The 24436-nt window shown below is 43.7% G+C and overlaps 1 protein-coding gene across 1 annotated transcript in view; it reads left to right on the top strand.

Moving 5' to 3' along the window:
• The window catches only part of MED13L (mediator complex subunit 13L), a 314961-nt gene that overhangs the window by 250945 nt on the left and 39580 nt on the right, over nt 1-24436 (top strand). The window contains exons 6-14 of the mRNA XM_042780578.1: nt 2404-2598; nt 2987-3175; nt 7519-7684; nt 9835-9939; nt 13719-14450; nt 15210-15435; nt 16395-16500; nt 16817-16941; nt 19809-19908. Coding sequence (XP_042636512.1) covers nt 2404-2598; nt 2987-3175; nt 7519-7684; nt 9835-9939; nt 13719-14450; nt 15210-15435; nt 16395-16500; nt 16817-16941; nt 19809-19908 — 1944 coding nt within the window. The remainder of the gene's footprint in view (nt 1-2403; nt 2599-2986; nt 3176-7518; nt 7685-9834; nt 9940-13718; nt 14451-15209; nt 15436-16394; nt 16501-16816; nt 16942-19808; nt 19909-24436) is intronic.

The raw sequence follows: 24436 nt of genomic DNA, 5'->3' as shown, positions 1-24436 counted from the left end.
GAGAAATAATAGCTTGCTAGCTTTTTGCTGAAGCTCATCACACATGCAACATGGGCTTAAGTGAGAAAGTATTGAGGAAAAAATGAAGGGAACTTCCTTCAGAACAAAAGAACATGGACCAGTCTTTGAAGAGTATTATCCAGTGGGTAATTGACACATCTTCTAAATTAAAGGTTTTCACTGTTTTGTGTGTTCACAGTTTCGGGAATGGAATGATACATTGTACTTAAAGATCACTGATATTAAACTTAGCATTTGAAATTTCAACCAACATCACATTTCTAGGATTGTGTAGAATTTAGTATCTTCACTGATACTGATATTGTGATTTAATTCCTTTATAGATTACATTGGTTATATGTATTTGGTTGTAATTTATCTACTGATATTTTAACTATCTTAGCTTTAATTGCCACCTAGATGTCACAAAAATATCTCCATTCCCTTTTTATCTAACTGTGCATTCTAGATCTTTGTTTTTGTCTTCGGGAATCACAATTTTCTATGAGTAACTGTTGTTAAATGTTAAAATATTAGGCTGAACCATATGGAAAAATCTTTTTTGATTCAGTCTAGTGTATTAGTGCTAGAGATGCCTGGTTGAAGAAGTGTATCAGATGGAATGTTAATGTTTAAAAACACTGCTGTTTTAACAAATTTGAAGTATTTTTATTACTATAACAGCCTGCCATATGACTGTTTAGCCTACATATTGTCCAAAAGGACAACTAACCTTTTTTTTTTTTTTTTTTTTTAAGGTAAAAAAGGGTCTTGAATCCTCACTCTTCCATAGTTCTTACCTAGGTCTTCCTGCCCTCTGTAATGCTTTTTGAGCTGTGTTTCATCCTTCTGTAATTTTGGGTGTTGTATGGATGAACTGCTATAAAATTCAAAACAACCTGATTCTCAGGCTGTTCACTTGAAGCTTGTACAATGTGTATGTGTTAGGCATTTTCAGAGTTATGTAAGTACTACATTTCTTCGAGTGTAAAAGTGCTGAGGGCTTTCTGACTTCATCTTAGACTTCATCTTCAAATGAAGAGCATTTATGGTCATCCGGAAGGAATCGCCAGTGGTGAGGGATGGGAGCTAGCCTGTTTGGGAAAAGAGACTTCTAGGGGTGTCAGGTCTCTGCAGACCACTTACTGTAACTGTTCCTGGCCTGTCACTATGCCTCGGACCATAGAACACCTGTGGGATCTGACCCTGTTTGTTCCCCGTGACAGGTGTAGAGGAGCCAGCTCCTCAGGGCAGGGCTGGGCCTCTCGATAATTACAGTTAATGTAATTACCCAAATTGATGGCGGAATTTCCTGAAAGTCTTAATGCGGGAAAACTGCCCTTGAGTAACTGTGTTGGTTGGAGTCAGCATTCTCAGACTGTTTGGGTCGTTGGACCAGCAGAAAGGCACCAGGGAGTACATGGTGTCTGCACTCGGTCTCGATTGCTGTGACATACTGTGTGGTTGCTTAAAAAAAAAAAAAAAAAAATCAACCATAAAGGACATCCTGTTCAGGGACTGTGCTGAGGTGGTTTTTTTTTAAATCAGGATTAAGTAAATGTGACACCCCCCTCAGAAAAAAAATTCACTGTTTGGAAGGTTGAAGTACTAACCGTGAGGCTAAGAATGGGCTGGGTTGTTCATGGTACCATGGTAACTGTATTTCTGTGTAGCTCCGTGAAAATGCCATCCAGTTCAAACAGTGAGAGAGGGAGACAGGAGAAGTTCGGGTGCTGAGAGATACTTTGAGTTGTTTTATCAGCAGACCTCCAAGACGGAAATTATAACCAAGCGTGATGTCTTAGGCTTGGTACATTATGACTTTCCTGCTATTGGCAGTTTTATTTCTATATTATCCTTCAATTACCAAAGACCTTTAGGCGGTCTCAGGAACCACGGGAAAAGAGCTCAAGTTCTGCAGGTTTTGGGGCGCACGTAGTAAGTGACTTTATTTTTATGAAGGATTCATGTTCACATGTGTAAGCTGTTAGTAGACAGGCGTGGTATTCACGTGCTGATGGGTTGTTTTGTGTTGAGATAGCTGCCTGATAGTGTAATAAACCAAGACTAACCCTGTTGGCCGTCGAGTCGACTCACAGCAACCCCAGAGGCCAGAGTAGAGCCACCCTGTGGAGTTCCCAAGGCTATACTCTATGGAAGCAGACTGCCACATCTCTTTCCCGTGGAGTGGCTGGTGGGTTATCAAGCAGAGCTTAACCACTGTTCCAAAGGGGCTCCTATTTTATTTCCTTCAAAAACTGCTATGAGTTGAAAACCATATAAATAATAAGAATGACCAAAATGAGAAACTTTTAAAAATCCCTATGTATGTAGTGTTACCCTTCAGTAGGAATGTTGACTCTGACCTGAAACTTGTGTTTCCTTCACTCCCACCTCCCGTAGTCCTGGTGAGTCCCTATGGCTTAAATGGCACGCTAACAGGCCAAGCGTACAAGATGTCAGACCCAGCCACTCGCAAGTTGATCGAGGAATGGCAGTACTTCTACCCAATGGTGCTGAAAAAGAAAGAGGAACTGAAAGAGGAAGAGGAGTTGGGGTACGATGATGATTTCCCCGTGGCAGTAGAAGTCATTGTTGGTAAGAGGAACGTATTTTGCCTGAAGAACTTTTTTCTATCTTCTTCATCTTCCTTAATTTGAAAAGATAATCATTCAGATTCATGAGAAACAAGTTCGGTAATTGTCCCGTCTTTTTTAATTCTCTTGACATACTGGTATGTGCTGAGTAGTTATCTCGCCTGAAGCGCTGACGGTCCCTGTATTCCGAATGCTATTACTGTGTTGGGACACATTTAAATGCCTACTGGGTTCTGAAAGAATGGGGTATCACCGCTTTTGGCAGTACTTCCTGAACACCTCATTTTCCCTGGTCAGCTTTGACTTTGACCCCTGGTGTAACGAAGTTGGCCTTCCTGTGGGAGCTCTTTTCTCAGGCCTGGTTCTCTCCTTGTTATCTCTCCTTACAGGTGGTGTTCGGATGGTGTACCCTTCAGCTTTTGTTTTGATCTCTCAGAATGACATTCCAGTTCCTCAGAGTGTTGCCAGTGCTGGAGGCCATATTGCGCTTGGGCAGCAGGGCCTTGGGAGTGTGAAGGACCCAAGTAACTGTGGGATGCCTCTTACTCCTCCCACCTCGCCAGAGCAGGTTGTCATAGGTGAGTGTAATCCCAGATGTCCTGGGTGGAAGAGCTCCCAGAAAGTCGTGCTGTCTCCTTGTTAGGGGACAGATGAGGAAATTCACTTTGAGAATTGCTGGTGGAGGAGATGGAGGTAGAGTAGAGAGGGATTTTACAGAACAGAAAAGAGAAATTTTAAACAGAGTTTATGTGCTTCAGAACTTTAACTGTGCCTGCATTATTTATTGCCCTAATTGAACACTTTAGTTATTTCTCTTCTTCTGCACATACATGCACCTTCTGGTTTACACACAGTGGCAGGAGATGGCATGAAGCTTGTCCTTTATACACTTGGAAGCTCTGTATCATGGAATGACCATCATCTTTGCCTCGATGGCTGTTGGCAGCCAGGGCCACGCTTGGGGTAACTTGTTCTCTACCATATTATTGAAGGAGCTCTGGTGCCTAGTGGGAAAGGCATTTAGCTGCTGACCATAAAGTCAGTGGTTCAAACCCACCAGCTGCTATAAGGGAGGACGGTGAGGCAATCTACTTCCGTAAAGATTTTACAGCCTTGGAAACCCAATGGAGGTTACTGTGAGTCAGAATTGACTCGATGACAGTGGGTTTGGTTTTTTTTTTTTTTGGTTTGACGTATTTTGTAGCATTTCAGGAGATCTAGGAGCTCTGGGTAAATGCTTTGTTTTGTCAGAAATCTGTCTGCATTAATAGTAAATATTAATTACATGGAAAGTTTTGACAACTCCAACAGTCATCCTTCTTGTAGAAATTCAGGAACAGTTTAAATTGGTAGCATTTTGCCACCTTTTTTTGAGCATTATTTTGCCTCTGTTAACTTTTTTGTTGTAGTTGTTGAAGAACTAATTTTAATTGAGAATTTGGTCATGAAGAAAAGGATAATTGTCTTATCTGAGCTAAAATGAGATTGTTTGGGCATTTACTATGGGCCATGTTTGTGGGAACATCAGAATAAATCAAGCCTTTACTGCATAACTTTGAAAACAAACGATCAGGCATGGGAATTTTCATGAGGATTTCGAAGTCTGCGGCACAGTACTGGTACATGGTGAATAGTCAGTAAATGCTCATGGACGGAGAATATACTGAGGAAAAGTGTGGGCTTTGTGAGTGAGCGTGCCTTCTTTTCAGACCTGGCTGCATTGCTTGCAGTTGAGGGGCCTTATTTAATTCTCATACTTTTTCTGAATCTCGGTTTCTATTAAATAGTACATACTGTACAGGGTGGTTATGCGTCTGAGGTAACGTGTTTGAAAATGCTTTGTGGACAGTGGAGCAGTCAGTATACAAATGGTAGTTCAGGACATTCAGAGCCGCGCTCAGCACTCCAGTGTCGGCCCACATCTTGAAGTGATCTGAGAGGAGTTACTCAGCTGTCCTGTGAGAGATGCCGAAGTGGGCCATACCTAGTCTCTGGTTTGAAGGAAGCACCTACTTCCTGAGATGCTTGGGGAAAAAAAAAAAAGATGTGTGTGCAGCTTTAAAATGGCATAATCAGCTCACTGCCATCGAGTTGGTCCCAACTCTAGCGACCCCTTGGGTTTCCGAGGCGGTATCTCTACGAAGTAGATTGCCTGCCCAACCTTCTTCCTTCTGAGGAGTGGCTGGCGGGTTTGGTTTGAACCGCCAGCCTTCTGGTTACCAGTCAAAAGCCTTAGGCACTGCGCCACCAGAGCTCCCTTAATGTGGCATAGCAGAGAATTTGGGTGATTCCATGTGGTAGAATTCCAAATGAGCCGTTTTGGTTAAAATTATTTTAACTGGACATTAAAATAACCTACACTTTCATAGTTGTTTTTTTTTAAACTGTGTTTGAACATTGTATTGTAATTTGGGTGAAAGTTTACAGAGGAATTTGGTTTTCTATTCAGTAGTTCATACACGTGTTGTTTTGTGATACTCCTTGCAATATCTACAATGCAACAGGAGAAATCTTTTTTTGGTTTTCTGAATATGACGTTGAATCTCATTCCACGTTCTTCTCCCACTCTGTTCGGGACCTGTGTGATTCTGATCAGAATGGTTGGTAGCGGTAGCTGGGCGCCATCTAGTTCTGGTCTCAGGCTAGTGGAGGTGTGGTTTGTGGTCCTTTAGACTTGAACTAATTTTTCATGGACTTTTATAGTGATCATCATCAGGGAGATACGTTAATTAAAAAACTGGACTTCCCAATATTATTTTTAAAAGTTTTACCACATTTCATACCAGAGTTTGGATTTTTAATAGTGACACTAAATTTTTAAGATACCGGTTTATTTTGATTGTTTCTGTTTTGCTTGGTGCTTGGTGAAATTTGTGTGCGACTGAGACTTGAGGGCCTGCTGTGTACTTGGCGCTTTTGCTCTAGTGCCGACCTCTGAACGGCGGGTACAAGTTATCAAATTCACAGTCCTACAAATAAGAGGTTTTGTTGATTGTGGCTTTCACTGTGGATTCATAACCGTGCATCTGTAAACTCCTTTCCCTTTAAGTCTCTATATGTGCCAAGTCCTGGGTAAGTCCCCTGATGCCCCATTTAACTCTAAATAAAAAGCTGCTGGTAGCTTTGTAGTGGATACAAGGAACTTGCCTCAGTTTTCTCATCGTAGCATGTTGGATCATGGTTTAGGACCCTTAATGCTGCATCCAAGACAGTCCTACTCAGCCTTCCATTCTGTGGTGGACTAGCTTTTAGCATCGCCGTGATTTCCTGCCTGTAGTTACAGTGGGTTAGTTTGTTCTCTGACATGGCCATGAGTCTCTTAGATTGCAGGGTGCCTAGGAGATCAGCTTGTTTCAGTGAAATCACTCAAACCTTCACCTGGATACCATCAGTGAAATCACTCTCAAACCTTCACCTGGATAGGGACATCAGCTTTCCTCTCCTGCTTGATGTGTGGAGATAATTAGGGTAACAACATTCCACATACACTTAACAACATAACTACAACGAGCCTTTTGTAATTCCTCCTGAAAGCATTAACCTAACTTTAATCAGAAAAGTCTCTTTGCCTTGTTTTCTCCAGCCCCTTTCTTTTTTGATCATAAACTATCCCTTTATGATGCCGTGGGCATTTGATCTCTTTAGCTACACTGTAGGATATTTGGGGAAAGAAGGGCTAGGTTACCTATTTCTGTTTCTTTTTTCACTTTGCCTTGTTTCATAGTAGGCATTTAAAAATCAGTTGTAAAACTGAAATATTTTATAGCATGAACCAACTCTGGAAACTTTAAAAATAAAAGGTAGCAGTGAAAGACCAAATTTCTTGTATCTTTTAATTTATCTCATTTTAATATAATGATACTTTTCTGGGGAACAAGAAAGCTTCAGTTCCTCCAAACATTAAGCATCTGGGATTTTTTCTTTCATTGTTAAAAATACTTAGTTTATGGCGCAAGCGATGACGTCTGTCTCCTTCAGGTGAGAGTGGAGGTTTTCCATGAAGCTTGAGATTGATTATTTCTGTACGGATGTTTGTATCATGTTCTGCTGAGAATAAAGCCAGCAATATATTGATTAAATCAAATAGATGAATACAATGATGAATTTATTAATGGAAATTGACTTTAGTATTTATGTTGTATTAGTAAATACTCATACAGTAACTAATAGCCAATATTATCAGTAATCATAGTGGGCCGAGTGGAAAAGAATTAATTTCATACCAGCTGTCTTTGGAAAATCTAAGTAGAGTCAGTAGAGAAACCAGTGGATTCATAATGCTCTGTATAAAATGTCAAGACAACCTCTTTCAGTGTTTTAGTGCTAAGCTTTCATAAATAGTGTCAGGCGTAAGGACAAACAGTTCTGCACACAAATTTGAAATTTGACCTTGTTGAAAGCTTCATGCCATTAACATCGTTCTCCTGTTCTAGGCGCTGTGTGGAGTTACACAGCCATTCACCTACTTAACATCGTTCTCCTGTTCTAGGCGCTGTGTGGAGTTACACAACCGTTCACATACATGAGCAGAAAGCTCCCTCTACTGCTCAGTCCTGTCTTCAGCGTATTTGTTGTTAATTTCAGACATCCAGCTATGTTCCCATCTTTAATATTGTGACATGCGCCCTTGTTTGTTACATGTGTCCAAGACTTGTGAAATAGGACCATCTCTGCAGATCTTGTGGATTCTGTGTGTGAGTGTGGATGTGATGATGGCAGCAACTTCAGGAAGCACACAGAGACACAGTGCACAGTGCATACTCATAGCCGCAGATAGTGGGGGTGTCCAGGGGTAGGAGCAACGCTACAGGAATGAGTTTTAACAATTAAAATGCATATCGATGTTACATAAGCCAGCTGTCTATGCACCGGAAGGCCTTTCTAGAGAATTCTGTCATTCCAAATTGTCTTTCTTTTCCAGGTGAGAGTGGAGGTACGCAGAGTGCTGTCAGTCACCTGGTTTCCCAAGAGGGAGGGATGATAACTATGCACAGTCCAAAGAGATCGGGGAAGATTCCTCCAAAACTCCACAATCACATGGTCCATCGAGTCTGGAAGGAATGCATCCTCAACAGAACCCAGTCCAAGTATGTCTTTTGGATTATGTGTGGGTCACGGTATAGTAGCCTCTCAAACTTGAGAGGTCATTGGATTGGCCTTTTCATCTATTTAGAATGTCACAAAATAAAATTCAACACAAAGATGTTCAAGTTAAAAGCATTTGCTGTTCTCAGTGGGATTATCCAGGGACTTGTTGAAGGTCTTGGTCGTCGGAAGGTAGGCGTGATGATCGTCTCCATGGTGGTCACCCTGATGGCTCAGAGGTGCAGCCTGAGTGCCAGGCCGTTCTCAGTGGGTTTGGTGTCCTTTGTGTATCAGGTTATGAATGTTCTGACTACAAGGGAAGTGGCGTTCTTTGCTATGTTTTGTCCACTGTCCTTACATTTTAGTTGGAAATAGAATCTGAGCTGAGCTGAGCTGATGACTGTTAGAGGGCAAGGTAGCTGCTGTGCTCCGTGTTGATTCAGGGTGCTCTGCTCGACCATTGACCAGCCTACCTTATTTCTCTTAATTTATTTTTGGAAAAGGGGGAGAAATGATTCTAAGAACAGACTACTTAGGATTCTTTTAATTGTTAAATGCAAGTGACAAATAATAGTCCATAAAAGCTGTTCCGCTCATCAAGATTATATGTAAAAATAGTCAGTACATTTTTTTATCTGTTCATAATATGAGTGAGATGCCTACTTTTGGCGGATCTGGGTAAACCGACAAGTTTTGATTCTCTGGAACAGAATACCTGTGGGCATCCTTGTCAATAACTACCCATATCTCTGCTCGTTTGGAAGTCAGTGACACGTTACATAAGCAGCTCCTGTTCACATTTTTATGTACAGAGTTAAAACCTGTCCTTTGGACCAAGCTTTTAGCACATTCATGCTGTATATTTATTCCCGATGGATCGGTTTTAGAGTAGGCTGCAGAAGAAGTAGGAGATAAAATCTAAAATCATTGCCATTGAAAATCACATGTCACCTTCTAGAATTAAAAAGACATCTCTGGTTGCTTAAAGAAAGCCTTTCCTTTGGAATAATCGATATAATCGATCCAGAATATTTTCACTTCTATCGACAGTTCCTAGATAATTTCCAGGTTAACATTTTCTTTGATTTTTGTCACCCTCAACCTTTCACCTCCACCAGTCCCTCTGTCAGCAGCACAGAGCAGGGTTGAGACACACCAAGGAGGCTGGGGAGGGTGGAGGGCAGGAGCTCCCTGCGTAGCTGCCTTTGAGCACTTGGTGGGGTCAGCTGTGGCCAGACCAGCCACTCCATACACTGCCTGCTGCCTGGCTGTCTGTGTGTGTGGTGGGCACCTGCCGCCTGGCCGTCCCTCTGTGTGGCAGGCACCTGCTGCCTGGCTGTTACATGGATGGTGGACACCTGCTGCCTGGCTGTCCCCATGGATGGTAGGCACCTGTAGCCTGGCCATCCCCGTATGTGGTGGGCACCCGCAGCCTGGCTGTCCCCATGGATGGCGGGCTCCTGCCGCCTGGCCATCCCTGTGTGTGGCGGGCACCTGCAGCCTGGCCATCCCCAGACAGTGGGCACCTGCGGCCTGGCCATCCCCAAGGGCGGCGGGCACCTGCAGCCTGGCCATCCCCATGGACAGCGGGCACCTGCGGCCTGGCCGTCCCTGGGGGCGGCGGGCACCTGCGGCCTGGCCGTCCCTGTGGATTGTGGGCATCTGCTTTTTGCAGCCAGTTATCAGTGACATGTGGGGAACCTCCATCTTTTCTCTTTGAGTTGCTGTAACAGTGGTGGAGCACTGTCCTTGAATGCTAGTAGATATTAGAGGAACATCGCAAGTGATTTAAACAGTCTGTCACAGGGCTGCAATGTATGGATGCTGTGGAAAGTTAATTTTTTCCTTAATTTTCTAGGTTATTTCTACATAATTTAGGGTGCTTTTTTTCTTTTTTAAAACAACAACTAAGAGTGCTAGATGCTGTGTTAAGTCCTGTGTATGCCACCCATGTTAAAACGCTAAATTTTACGAAAAGAATGCTGCTTTTTCTGGTGCCTGGGACAGTGGTGGCTTGTTACTTTGGCTGCTCTGGGTATGGCAGCAGGGTGCCATCACTACATGTCACACATTCATGCCTCGTAATGCCCCTCCCCCCAGAGCATAAGCATGATCTGCTGTTTACCATGAGTCACGTTTCCAACCCTTTCAGGAGGAGCCAGATGTCAACTCCAACTCTTGAAGAAGAGCCTGCTAACAATCCTGCTACCTGGGATTTTGTGGATCCAACCCAGAGAGTTAGCTGTTCTTGTTCCAGGTGGGTAGTCAAAAGGCACAGCTATAGGGACGGAGTGATGGCCCGTGTGGCTGGCTCTTCTCCAGGCCTCTCAGACCACTTCTTTCCTGTCTGTGTTTTGCTTTTGTTTTTTATCTTTCCTTCTCTCCAGTAGAGGAGGAAGAGGGCAGTCTTTTCTTACATGCAGATGATGCTGTCACATTGTCAGGACTCGGAAAGCAGCTTATTCGACAGCTGGCCCTGTTAGTGGCCCTGTTAGCGGATCTTGCTGGCAAATTTCTGCAGGTTAGCTACTTCACAACCAAAGGTGCTGGTTTGACAGTATCCTTCCTTTTAAATTACTTTAACGACTCTAAATTTGCCATCTTGCAAACAGGTAGACATGAATTAAATAGAATTTGGAGTAAGTAGACCTTCTAGAGAGAATTTATTTTTTGTTGTGGTTGGTGGTGGTGATGATGTGTTTTGATGACTGAAGTAGATATTGGGTGAAACCTGCTAAAATTTGCTCAAATTGCTGTTGTCATGGTTTCTTGCCTGCTCATCCACTTAATGTTTGAGTAGCTTTTTGTTGGAAGGAAAGTTTTGTGCTCCTCATGGATAGTTTCTTGACTCCCACTCCTTGTGGTGGTTAAGAATCCTGTTCTATCATGAGCCTTCTTCAGGATTCTTAAACTTCTTAAGTGGATGTCTGCCTCACCCCCAGCTCAGTTGACCGTTAGAACGTGTAGTGATGAATCTTCATGTAATGGATGGACAGCTTAGACTAGCTCTGCTTCTAAGCTGTGTGTGTTTGAATTGGGTCTTGCTCAATTTAAGTTCTGTTGAGAGATGTATGTTCAGAAGTCAGCCATCTGCTCCTCTGGTTTAGATCAGAGGTTCTTAACGTGGCCTGAGCGAATGGACTCCAGGGTGGGAAGGTGATTCAGATACCCCTGAGAATATATGCAGGCCTATGTGTGGGCACTGGAGCTTTTAGTCAGTAGAATAGTTTGATACCCTCCTTCTGTTCGCCCCTCTAAGTTGATTCTGTTTCTTCAGGCTCTGCCTTGGGAGTCAACCTCTTGTTGAAAAGTTGCAAGCATCAGCCTAAGGAAGGTCCATGCTTGACTGTTCTGGGAGGGTGTTTTTGAAGAAGTTGTTTGCTCATTAAGTCTCCAAATTTTTCTAAGGACGGAGGAGCTCTGGTGGTTCAGTAGTTAAAACTCAGTTACTGACCATAAGGTTGGCAGTTCAAACCCATCAGCCACTCTGTGGGGAAAAAGATGAGGCAGTCTGCTTCCAATAATGATTTACAGCCTTGAAAACCCTGTGGGCTTCTCTGACAGGGTCATTAGGAGTCAGAATCAACTTGGTGGTAATGGATTTTCTTTCTCTAAGGATGTGAGAATACTCTCTGATCTTGGGATAAAAATAGTATACTACAGTGGAATATTTGTTTTAGTTTTGTCTCTAAGCTGTTGTGACTTATGGAACAAAAACTATTTTTCTGTTAACGTTGATTTTGAAAATGTTCACAGCTGAGTGAGTCATGGTCCACCTTTAGCAAGTGCATAGGATCTCAATGGAGAGACTAAACTTCACTTGTACCTTCGTCTTACTCTTTCCTGTTCTTTTTCTTGATCTAGATTATTTTTTCTTTTTAAAAATAACCTGTTTATTGATCTGTATTACATTTTTATTAGCTCCTTTGAATTTCTTTTTTGGGGGAACACCTCAGGTATAAACCCAATAAAGCCCCCAATTGTCCTTTAACATTTTCTTGCTGGAGTCTCTGGTCTGATTCGAAGCTCTGCACACCAGGCCACCGTTCCGGATACCGACCTGCACACTGACTGTTCGCGTGTACTCTGGTCTCATGTGTTTGTTTGTTGGGGTCTGCTTTTCAGAAATCTTGTTCATGTTGACATGTCTTTTCCCCACAAACCAGGTACCCTGTACCCTGTTTCAGTCATTTTTGTCACACAGTTTTCTCAGCTCAGAAGCCTTATTTTTTCCCTTCATTTTCTAGATTTCATCTGTGACCGCCTTTCTCAGTGACTTCCTTTGAAAATGTCTGTTCTGTGCGCTCTCTTCCCCTCCTCTTGGCCGCCGTGTTTCTGGATGACTTGGCTCCTTCACACCCCAGTCCTTTGTGGTCTTCCTATATCCAGCTTCAGTCCTAGCCCTTTCCTGTGTAGAGATTGGTGGTGTGGTCTGTTACCTGCTGGCTTATTCTTAATGATAACCATTTCACAGTGTAGCTGAGTGGGGAAGTACAGTTGGAAATACCGACTTTGTAAGATTAGCCACTTGCGAAAAAGTCCTTACTTGGAAAAGGCAGCCAGAAAATATTTTAGTGCGGTTAAATATTCTCTGAGAAAGTCCAAATCAGAAAGTTTAATGTCGAAGACTTCTGAAGCTTCAGTTTCAAAATGTGTACCCTGAGAAGACCTTCTGGAGTTACTGTCAGAGGAGAGGTTCCTAGACCCTGCAGCACTGTGCCTTTGGTACTTAAGAGTACGCTCTTGGCTGAATCATCAATAGCTTTATGCGAAGACAGCCTTCTCTGAAGTCAGGATTTTTTTTAGAGTGTTTTGAGATTATCTCCTACAGGATTACCAAACCCATAATGGGATGGCCTACTCCTCACACTGTTTAATGGTCTTATGGGGCAGGGTGGCCATCCTGCTGTCCCACTAAACCATCCCATTATGCCACACAAATCCATTTGACTGCCCACTAGGGCATCATTGAGCGCAATGCAGCGGTAATTTAATGCCACCCCAGTGGCCTCAGAGAGTTACTGCTCCACCAGCAGGAAAGCTTACGTTTTTCCCTGGCAGTGATTTGTATAGTGGGAAGATGTGGTTGACCTACTATATAACTTTGTTGCACAGATTAAACCTTGGCATCATCGGCTGAGCAATTTCTCATACTCATGCTCGCCAAGAAGTGTGTTAGGATGTGAGCAGACTTGCTGTTCCTGCAAGAAGTGTGTTAGGATGTGAGCAGACTTGCTGTTCCTGCTTTCATGGCTCAAGTGCATTTGTGTACATGTATTGTCTTAATTGTCACTCACAACCTTTTACCTCTGTCTCCTTTTAACATGTGTCTGTAGGATTCAAAGTTGTCTTTCATTCCTTCTTCCTTAGATAATAGTGGCACATGAAGTCTTGAATCAACTTATCCTTTCAAATGTTGTTAGGACTGACCCATCATCTTAGTTTCGCATCAGGAGGGAATTGCATAATATTTTATTTCTGGTTTACAACACGACAAGCCATTGTCAGTCATTTTGTGTTACAGTTAGTAGAGTGTTCTGTATAGGAATTACAGAGCTTTTGGGGGGGTAGACAGTCTCATGATTTCAGATGTAGGATGAATAGGTTATCTGAGGCCTTTGTCAAATTTGAAGGATTTGGAAATTTTCCAATCAGTCCTTATGTAGGGGTTAGCAGTCTTGTAGTTTACCCTTCTTGCTAAGTTCTTCTCCTGTCTGCTTAACTTGTGTGTGATAGATGCATCACCACTGTTTATCAGGGTATGTTGCATTCCTTAAATGGTTCTTTAAAATGAAATTATATTTAATTCTCTATATTAAGTTAATATACATAGTTTAATACTTATTTACATTAACACATAATTAGTCATATATTTAATTATATTTAATTAAAACCTGGAGTTCTGTTAGCTGTATTAGTGCATCTGATGTAGCTGAAAATGACATAACCCATGAAAGACATCTCTTTTATGATGTTTAGCTGATGCAGTCGTTTTCATCTGTGTGTTTGTTGACTTTATTTTAATTCTCATTTCAGGCATAAACTTTTAAAACGTTGTGCAGTAGGACCCAGTCGACCTCTCACAATAAATCAACCAGGGCTCAGTGCAGGACCATCATCATCTTCATCTTTACCACCTCCTGCTGCTTCTAAGCACAAAACAACAGAAAGACAGGAAAAAGGAGACAAGTTGCAAAAGAGACCTTTGATACCATTTCACCATAGGCCGTCTGTGGCCGAAGAGTTATGCATGGAGCAGGATACAGCAGGGCAGAAGCTGGGGTTGGCGGGGATAGACTCCTCCTTAGAGGTGTCCAGCAGCAGGAAGTATGATAAGCAAATGGCCGTGCCTTCCAGAAATACAAGCAAGCAGATGGATCTGAATCCTATGGATTCTCCTCGTTCCCCTATTTCCCCTCTGCCGCCAACACTCAGCCCACAGCCACGGGGTCAGGAAACAGAGAGTTTGGACCCCCCGTCTGTCCCTGTGAATCCAGCCCTCTATGGAAATGGGCTAGAGCTGCAGCAGTTATCCACTCTGGATGACAGAACTGTCCTCGTAGGCCAAAGACTGCCTCTGATGGCAGAGGTCAGCGAGACGGCCTTATATTGTGGGATCAGGCCCTCAAACCCGGAGTCCTCAGATAAGTGGTGGCACAGTTACTGTCTCCCTGCCAGTGATGATGCTGAGTTCAGGCCTCCAGAGCTCCAGGGTGAGAGATGTGATACCAAAATGGAGGTGAACGCAGAGAGCACGGCACTGCAAAGGTAAGGCCGCTCCTGCGCGGCCTCAGGCCCCACCCAGGGCTCAGGTGCCTGAGCACCAGGGCCTTAGCTGCGCCCACTGACACTCAGAGCTGACGAGGTGGGCTGCTTCGCCATCCCAGACTGCACGCAGAGGACTTGCTTAGTAGTCAGATGCCTTGTCCTTCTTGCAATACGTGCGGTTATTGAAACACTGAAAGGCTCCTTGTGGCGTCTTAGTATGATTTTTTTTTTTTAAATCTACTGTTTTTTTAATCACACAACCTACCTCTGTCTGTATTGAGTCTCTCCTTACTGCTGTGAGCTCCTCCTTTGTAGGCTGACAGTTGGGAGGAAGGCTTTGCGTGCATTCGGGTACGCAGCATGCATCTGGTAAGAACACGGGATGCTTAATAGCACTCCTGAGCAGCCCATTATTATAAACACCTTACATAGATTATCTCACTTAATCTCTAACAAAACCATATTATTATCCTAATTTCATAGCTGAGATGCTGAGGTCACAGTTAGTAAATGACATGGATGGAATTTGAACACGGGGAGTCTGTCCCCAGAGCCATGGAATCAGAGGGAAAAACCGTATCCTTGGCAAAGCCTACTGAGATGTATTTAATTGTGAATATTACATCTGAAAGAACACCACTAAGTAGATGTGCTTTTTAGTTTAAGCTTTATGAACACTTCTGATCACAGGTGTAGCTCTGTTTCTAATCATTTCACCTTGTTAATGTTGCTTCAGTCATCATTTATTTTCCCTTTCAGACTCTTAGCACAACCTAACAAACGGTTCAAAATCTGGCAAGACAAGCAGCCCCAGATGCAGCCACTGCACATCCTTGACCCGTTGCCTCTAAGCCAACAACCTGGGGACAGTTTGGGAGAAGTCAATGACCCATACACCTTTGAGGATGGTGACATAAAATACATCTTCACAGCAAACAAGAAATGCAAGCAAGGGACAGAGAAAGATTCCCTGAAAAAGAATAAGGTACCATTTGACCTGGAGCGAGTCATGCATGATGTGGGTTTTTGTCTATGGCGACACAACACGTGCAGGAAGACGTCTGAGGCAGAATGTTTGCGATAGTCTCGCCTGACTGCTCTGCCCCCATGTTCATGCTCTTGGTACTATGGTACTGAACAGCGTGGTGTCCCTCTTTATGTCATGGCTCACCTTTGTTTAAAAGTCAGCCGAGCATCAGTGAAGCCTCACGTTTCCCAGGCCATAGCTCCTCTGACGCATGTTTCCTCTCATACGCTAATTCTCGTTGGCCTATGCTCCATGCTTATTTCTCTATAAGTATATTCAAAAATACTTGAAATGGCAAGAGAAAACAGTTTGCACTACCTCCTGTTTATTGAGCGCTTGCTGTGTTTACTGAGCGCTTTACCTATGTCTCTCACTGACATTTAGTGTTAATTTTACTGGTTCCATCATTGTGCCGATCAGTACTGGTCGTGTCTGCTGTCTTTAGGCTGCACTCTGAGACATTGTGAAATGCTGGGTCCTTCAGAGTGGTCTTGAGAGTAGAGGGAAGAAGCCAATTAAGAGAGGCCAGTTTAGTCCAGGGATGTTTCATGGACTCCCTTACAAAGGCCTGTTTAGATCCTGAAAGCATGAGCCACAGCTCTGCATCTAAGATGTCACAAAAGGCAGCTTTTAACACCGTGACCAGTCCGTAATCCAAAGCTCCCAGTTGCCATCTGGGCCTGAAACCCTGATGTACTCAGTGTCCCATTGGGTTCAGGGAGAAGTGGGGGCATTCTCGGTTCTGTGCACATTCAGGAAAAAGGGCATCTTTGTTTCCTTTGGTGGCATAGACCATGGTTGATCATACGTGTGCTCATAACCCGTTCCATTCTCCCTCTAATTCTTTGTGTTCTCCCTCATATCCCACACTTTGGGTTGGTGTTCATGTGTTTTGTTTGGCTGAATTTATTATACAGTCAGAGGATGGATTTGGTACCAAGGATGTCACTACACCAGGTCATTCCACGCCGGTGCCTGATGGGAAAAATGCCATGTCTATTTTCAGTTCTGCTACTAAAACAGGTGTGTACAATGATTATCTGCCTCACTTGGATTGTTGCTAAGATAAAATGTAAGGGCGATGCTTCTCAGTTTTAGATTATATGCTTATTGCAGTAGCAATGATTTGACTTCATCTTTAGTCCATTTTTCATAGATTGTTTTTCAGTTCCTTTCCAAACTGATAGATGTATTTGGAAATAACAGTCTGTAAATTGAATTAAAACTGCAGGGAACGTATTCCCAGGCAGGGCGCGTGCATTGAGACCCCTGTCCTCCCCTCACTCCCCGTCCCTCGGCGAAGCCGCTCATTCTGGTCCCTCTGCCTCCTTTCCCGCAGATGTCCGGCAGGATAACGCTGCTGGCAGAGCTGGCTCCAGTAGCCTTACGCAGGTGACAGATTTGGCACCTTCCCTGCATGACTTAGACAACATCTTTGATAATTCTGATGACGACGAACTTGGGGTGAGTCTGCCATTGCTTCCCATACAGAGATTACCCAGCAAGGAAGGACTTTATGACATCGCTGCAGTGTCTCTTTGTAGTTTCAGCTATTGCATTTGGGAGCTCTTATCTCAGGTGTTGAGAGTTCTTAAAACATGCTGGCTTACTGAGAATTCCCAGCCTTACCAGTGTAGTATCTCTGCCTGTTGGATTTTGTTGATGACCTTTTTCATTAGTGTTACTCCTGTTGTAAAGATCATCACTTTTCATGCTTATTTTAATAAGACCTAAATCCCATGGGACTGATAGAAACTTGCTATGTAGTCCCGCCAGGTCAGTTCTAGAAATGCGCATACAACTTTTTGTTTATCTCAGAGGTCAGAGGTCAGTCTGCATTCCAAGAGCTGTATCATGCAAATCTAATAGATGTGTTTTAGGAAGGCGGCATCATTGAAAGGAAGTAGAATTTATACACATAGAAGTTAAAGGATACAGGACATCATGATTGAAGTGACAGACAAGAAGAACTGATTCTGCAGAGAATGGCTGGGCTGAGTCTGGAAATCGGGGTCCTTGTCCTCCTAGCCCCCTCTGTTCTTTGGGCAAATAGGCCGTATTTTTTCCATGTAAAGCACACCTATGTAAGTAATGCACATAGCACACCTAGGAAACTAACATGTGAGGGGGTTGTGTGGTTTGCAAAAAACCTGTGTAATTCATCCGTTATTCGTGTACAACTACGTTAAGTGCCCATTTATTTCTGGCAGCCTAGAGATGAGTAAGACAGACCTTCTTTTCAAGGATGTCAGCTTACTTATTTTTTCTTTCTTTCATTGATTTCTTTAGCTTTCCCCACCAATCCACTTTATATGCGTTGTTAATTATTTGATGATCAGTTCCTTTGTGAAGAGTCCTACACCTAGCCATTGAGGTTACAGATAAGATTAAATTACCCCCTTAAACTTGAGGTACTCACTGACTTAAGGAGAAATAACATGTCCATAAGGTTGCAGTATACTTACTGCAGTGTCTGTAGTGATAGACTTGAATCTAAAGATGCTGTAGGTTCAAGTACAAAGTGACAGGGAAGCACTGTTGAAGGTAAGGCTTGAGGGCTGAGGAGCAATCACATTGGTGAGGCACAGTCACTTTAAAATAAAATGTATCTGCTTCACAGATAATATACACCATTCGTGTTACGGGTATTTCAGAGACAATGAGTCCATAATGGCCTCACACAATGGGTTTGACTTGCAATGTAGAAAATGATGGGTCAGAGAAAGGCAAGGAGGGACCCTTGTTTGAGGCTTGTCTGAGCCTTGATACCAACGATGAACTAAAAGGATGTTGGGGGACAGTGAACAGACTATTGATCTGTTTTCTAGGAAGAGAGAAAGGGGGTTCAGAAGACTTTTGGGCAGGCTCAGACCTTTGAACTTCCAACTATAGTATACCTGTAGTGTGTTCTCTGATGGCTGCTAGGTGTGGGCAGGTATGGAACTGACCTGATGGGGCAAGTTCTAGTTTTTTGTTGTTTTTTTTTTTAAAGTCATTCTTATTGGCAGAAAGCAGGACTACTGTCTGGTAATCTGGTTGTATTGAAACACAAGGACCTGAATGTGTGACGTGAGGACATGAGAGGGACATGACAGTGTGAAACCCTTTGGTGGAAAAGAAATGGCAAATGTCCTTGTTGCTGATCCAGGCATTGGAGGCCTTTCTGAATGCGTCTGTCTCCCTCAAGCCACAGATTGCCTTAGGATACTTACAAGTTAGGACAGATCTTTGGTGGGCAGGGTAGGAACAAAGAACAAATAGAAAAGGAGTCACAGAGCAGATAGAGGGGGATGGAGGACAGAGGATGGGAGAAGAACAGGTGGTGTGGAGTGGCCAATTTACTCATAGCCACCATCCCTGGTGACGCCTCACCTCTATCCTGAGCCCTTGTAGTGCTTCTTCATAAATTATGATTGGCTGTTGGGCTAGGTTTCAGAGTATGTTTTTAGTAATACCAATCGGCAAAGGACAACTGGACATCTTAAATCTAATTTTTGTTTCTCTGAAAGGAGTGTTCTGCTTTCCTGTGACTTGTAGCCTAACGTTTCATCCTGTGAGCAGTCTGTCTTAGAGTCGTTGGCTAATTCATCTCACTGGGAACTGGAGTTGGCATTTGTCAGGGTTCCATCTCACATGTCTTTGAATTTAATTTTATATTTCCATTCTCTGACATGGTATAACTGTAAAATAAATAGAACCAAAGTCCTTCTATTTGGAATGATCCTCTTTTTCTTTTCTCCCTTAATTCGTTTGAATTCTTAAAGATACTTTGCCTGTAAGGGACTGTTAACACCAGATCAGGGAAGGCCCTCCTGTATATGTCAGTAATTTTATATGGTAAGGTTATTTTTGTGAAGACGAACAATAACTGCTGAAATAGGTTTAGAAGATCATGGCTTGTCATGGTGAAAGGAGAAGATTACTAGCTTTGGAGGTCTTGAGCCAAACAGAGGGAAACCAGACCCGTTGCCAAGTCTGGTTGGAGGCACCACCCTCATATGAGGGAGTCTGGAAAGGGCTCTTCTAGTGACTGGGGTGGAAGGATTTGCTGAAGGTGTACAGGCCCTACTTGCATGGGCATGGTCTGCCCTCCTCAGGTCCACAGAGAAAAGGCACAAGCACTTGGAGTCCCCTGCTTGATAAGTTTGCAGCCGGCTCTGTTGTCTCACTTGCTGCTGGCATTTCTAGGAGCTTGCCCTGTGAAGACTGTGCAGGAAGCCATGGGCCCTTTCTTACTGAGAGTTTAATAGACGTACAGGAGACGTGGTTGGCAACCACCGTCCTTGGGGACAGGTGTGCTGCTCTGTTGTAACAGAAGTCATGTCTTCCAGGCTGCATCACCTGCACCACGCTCATCTAAAATGCCTGCGGTTGGGACGGAAGACCGGCCTCTTGGGAAGGATGGAAGGACTGCTGTTCCTTACCCTCCAAGTAAGTAGAGCATCCTGACTGAGGTCGGACAACTTGCTGCCTGTAAGTCAGTCAGTGTTCGTCCTCAGCGTGGCCTTGTCGGAGATTCCCTTCCTTTTTCTCTCTCGTCTCACAAAACTCTAACCATGAACTAGAACTTGGGTGTGTTGGTGCTCCTGCAATAAGAGGAGCTTGTCCCACACAAGGAACACTGACAGTTGACTCCTTTTCCTTTGTTTTCAAATGAAGAATTTTATTCTGTGGTTTAAAATATAGGGAAAAAACATGTTTATTTTTTTCATAGTCCTTTCCACGTGTTAATGCTGCTCAGGTGACTTTCAGGGGAGATAGTCTGTTCTGAGAGCGGGCATAAGGTGTTAAATTTCCAGACAGTTAGGTCAACGAATAGAATGAATATTGGTTTCCTGTGGTCCTTTTTCAGATTCATGCTGAAGTTTCCATGTTTTCATTTTGAAATCAACTAGTGCGTATTGTCTGCTGACAGAAAGAGAAACGTCTTTGCTTCTAGTCCTTTATTCTGAGAAGCCACATTCTAGGAGAGAAAGGATGTCAGGGTACCTGGTGCCGACACCCTGAAGCAGAAACATAATTCTCTCATCATTCTTCAGTACCTTCTCATTAACTTCAGCTGGTAATGAGAACAAATTGAGGGGAAAAACCACCGTGTCACCGGGATGAGTCAAAAAGTTTTATGAACCTATAAATGTAGTGCTGATTTACTCAGATGTAGAAGTGTGAAGTGTACAGAGATTGGATTTTGACAGCTTTAGTGGATCCATAGCTTTTTAAAATATGCAAAGCTTTCTCAAGCATGACACATATGAAAATGAATAATGATAGCCAGCAAGTTGCTGTGGTTTTTTTTAATTAAACATTTTTCTTTCTTTATTACTCTGCACTGCAGAATTTTGCAAACATGGAACTCACAGATAAAGCAAAACAGAATTGAAGTAGGTAACACATGGAAAAGATGAGATGATTGAATTTCATTCTTTGTGTTAAAGCAGCTAACCCTCTGCCCTGAAGCATTAAGTGATAGGTCACAGTGGTAAGTGTTGGAAGACTCGTCCCCAGTGACTCACTCACCAGCCGTCCTGCTGCTCGGGGCCATTGCCGAGGAAGGCGGTCCTGTGTGCACACCTTTCTCTGATTGCTGCCCCGGAAGCAGTTGTTTCCAGGAGAAGCCACTCAAAATTGTATGGTATTGCACAGGGTGTAAAAATGAATGAGTTTAGAATGCGGCACAGAAATACTAACTTCAGGAGAATTCAGGTATACCAGGTGTTAAGAGGATCTTTGTAATTCTCACAAAGCACGTGTGTGTCTAAGTGTGACACGCAGAGCATTTCCTCTCAAGCAGTGGTAGTGACGACGCCCTGGTGAGGGGTTCTCATCTCGGCAGCAGCTTGACTGGACAGCAAGTTGGGAGGCACATGGACTGTAAAATTCACTGCGCAGAACAGTGCTGGCCAGTAGAAATACAGCGTGAGCCACATGTCACAGCCACGGCGGGTTTTTGAATTTTCCAGTAGCTTCATTAAAAAAGTAAAAAGAAGTTGGTGAAATTAATTTAATGATGTGTTTTATTTTACTTAATGCATTTAAATGTTATTTCTACATTAATCAGTGTAAAACACATTGAGATAATTTACGTTCTTTAAGGAACTCCATCTTTGGAATCCAATGTGTATTATACACAACAGCACATCTCAGGTCAGACAGACCTGCTTTCTTTCCAGTGCTCAGTCACCACACGTGGCTTGTGGCTCCTGTGGTGGGCAACTCATGTCCATAGTTACTTTCTAGGGATATATGTAATCGGGAAGAAAGCAGCCACCCACAACATGTCGCTGTAGCTTAGCATCAAGTCTCTTTGAATCTGGTCACTGTTTTGTCAGTCAAGTCATACAGTGGAATAAAGTCGAGGAGAAGTGTTGGCATCTGCTTAGGTTTCGTCGTTAATCAGTTGTTCATGAATTTCCATGTTAGTTTGAACTGGGAGTCCTTGAGGGCAGAGAATGAGAGCGCTGGACTTTGCGTTGGAGTCATTTGTGTGTTCTAGGTGTGCAGGGTGCTCTGCTAGGGGCTGTGTGGTGGGAGAGGACTGGAGCTTCAGTGACCATCTTACAGTGGAGGCTTTCATTCCAGCACATGAACACTGTAAATGGGCCACAGGAGACAGTAGTGTCGTGAACGAGCTCCAGCTGAAGTGCGGTGGATACTGAAGGACAGGCCACGTACAAGGAAGTGGGACATTGTGGGAAAGGTGGCTTGACTTTTGTCCATTGTGGTAGCTGCCCTCTCCCTCCCTTTGCCATTTTCTAGGGAGAAAACTGAACCGTACTTAACTTTTATCGAGAACCAAAAGTTTCTCTGTGTCTTCTGAATCTTTCTGCCTTATCCACTTTGAGACTGCTTTCCTGGGATCATTTCAAAACTCTTTAGAATCATCTCTTTCCAGAAATTTTTTGAAAGTTAGCAGCATTTCCATCTCTTTGTGTTCAAGCTGGAATCTGGAGACAGGCCTAATAAGCAATGGCTCCGTCATGTACCAAGTGCCTGCTTGCACGTCTGTGGCTGAGCGTTGTTGACTCGCTTGCAAACATCATCTCATTTAGTGTGTACAAAACACGTAACAAGATAGGTACTGTCACTTCTGTTTTCCACATGAGGACGGCAGTGGCAGAGAGGTTAAGAATCGTCTTTAAGACTGTCTAGTAGTGGGAGCGAGCCCCCTCTTCCAGTGGCTCTCGGGGTGCTGCTTTTGTGCTGTTGTGGCTTTGACAGCAGTGCTCAGCTGAAACCTGTGGCTGTGTGAGATAGCATTAGAGAGATCAGGGGCCCAAAGTAGAAAGCACCTTTCTTGCAAGGTTTAGAGAAGATGGAAAAATGGAGGTAAAGAAATAGTTTTTTGAGGTTTTTTCTTTAGGTAAGATTTTGTGCCATGGCCAGAATACTTATATGAAAAACAAAAGCTACACTTAAGTATTGTCTCTTCAGTTCTAAGAAAATGTATATAATTTCCTTCTTTCCCAAAGATTGACATTGGCAATTAAGATCTGCAGTGCAGTGGGAATGTGAAGAGTTTGTAAAGCAGCATTATAGCTTAGTACATATGCTTACAGGTTAATGTTACAGTAAAATCGACTGTTAGCTGCTGTTTGCTAGTAGGCGAGGGTTGGATTTTAAGTGTAGTCTGTCTGTCAGAATAGCCAGCTTTGCTTTAAAGAAAACTTGCTGAGTTGGTTGCAGGTTTAAGGACCTGCTTTTCCACCTCAGAGTAGCAGTCACAGTGTCTCACATGGTTCCTTCATGGTTCCAGGTTTGGCATGGCTTGGATTAGCTCTTTTTGTTACTGTTGCTGTTAGGTGCCATCGAGTTAGTTCCGCCTCATAGCGACCCTGTGTGCAGCACAACGAAACACTGCCCGGTCCTGCGCCACCTCACAGCCATTGTTGTGCTTGAGCCCGTCGGAGCCACCGCGTCAGTCCACCTTGTTGGGGGGCTTCCCTTGTTCACTGACCCCTGGAGAGGGACTGGTCCCTCCTGAGAACATGTCTAAAGTACGGGAAGCACAATCTGTTTATCTTCACTTCTCAGGGGTTTTCCGGCTGTACCTCTTCCGAATCAGATTTATTTGTTCTCTTGCACCCATAGTCCTATTACTGGTAAATGCTTTAAGAGTAGAATACGCGAGTAGCAAGAAGGTGCCTTCCAGATCGACTTGGGGCTCTCCAGTTCTTACTTGGGTAGCAGCAGTGGGTACCAGTTTGTCTAATGAAACCTTACATGGCATCTTACTCTGAAAAATAGACGTCAGCTGCTTGAATGGGGGAAGTTGACCTCTGGAACCCTTTCTCCTTAACACCTCCGTCCAGTTTTACACACAGGCACCTGAAGCTGAGAAGAGGGGACGTGATTGAGGCATGTCTGTGGTTGCCTAGCAGCAGGCTCAATAAAGATGAGCCAGTGCAGGGGCCTCCTCTTTTTTTCTGCCTCCATGTCTCTGCCCCATGAAAGGACAGCAAGCAGGCCTGCTAAGAGTCGCCCAGCTAGTTAAGCCTTCTCCTCTAGATGAAGGAACTGACCCCGGGGGGCTGCGACCTGACCATGGCAGAGCTGTCTGTGACCCAGGGGCCAGCAGTGGGCCTCAGCCGCCACTCCTTCAGCGTGCTGCTCTGCCTTAGACCCTGTCCCCACAGGGAATGCTGCAGTCATTCTCTGCATTTCTGATCCAGACCTTAGCCTGTTCGGTGGTTAGTTGTTGGCCATTCAGATGTTGAAGTTGCTGGAAAGAGCAGCATGATAGAAAATAGGACATCAGTATGGTTCCAGATCACCAGCTTCCAACATGTGGCTCTAAACTTGGGAATAAAACTGCTGCACAGGGCACCACCTAGTGGCCAGAGTTCACAATCACAGCTTGCATTCCGTTGCATAGCTTCTTGCTGTCCGGATAGGCTGCCAGCATCTGCTGATGGTGACTTTTACTTCAACTATAGCCACTCCTCAGAAGGAAGGTTGGACA

Source organism: Orycteropus afer, unplaced genomic scaffold, assembly GCF_000298275.1.
Source record: "Orycteropus afer afer isolate SDZICR_OR568_19922 unplaced genomic scaffold, OryAfe1.0 scaffold00048, whole genome shotgun sequence".
Classification (NCBI taxonomy): Eukaryota; Metazoa; Chordata; class Mammalia; order Tubulidentata; family Orycteropodidae; genus Orycteropus; species Orycteropus afer.
Note: the sequence above shows the minus strand (reverse complement) of the source record. Positions and strands in the feature narration are given on the sequence as shown.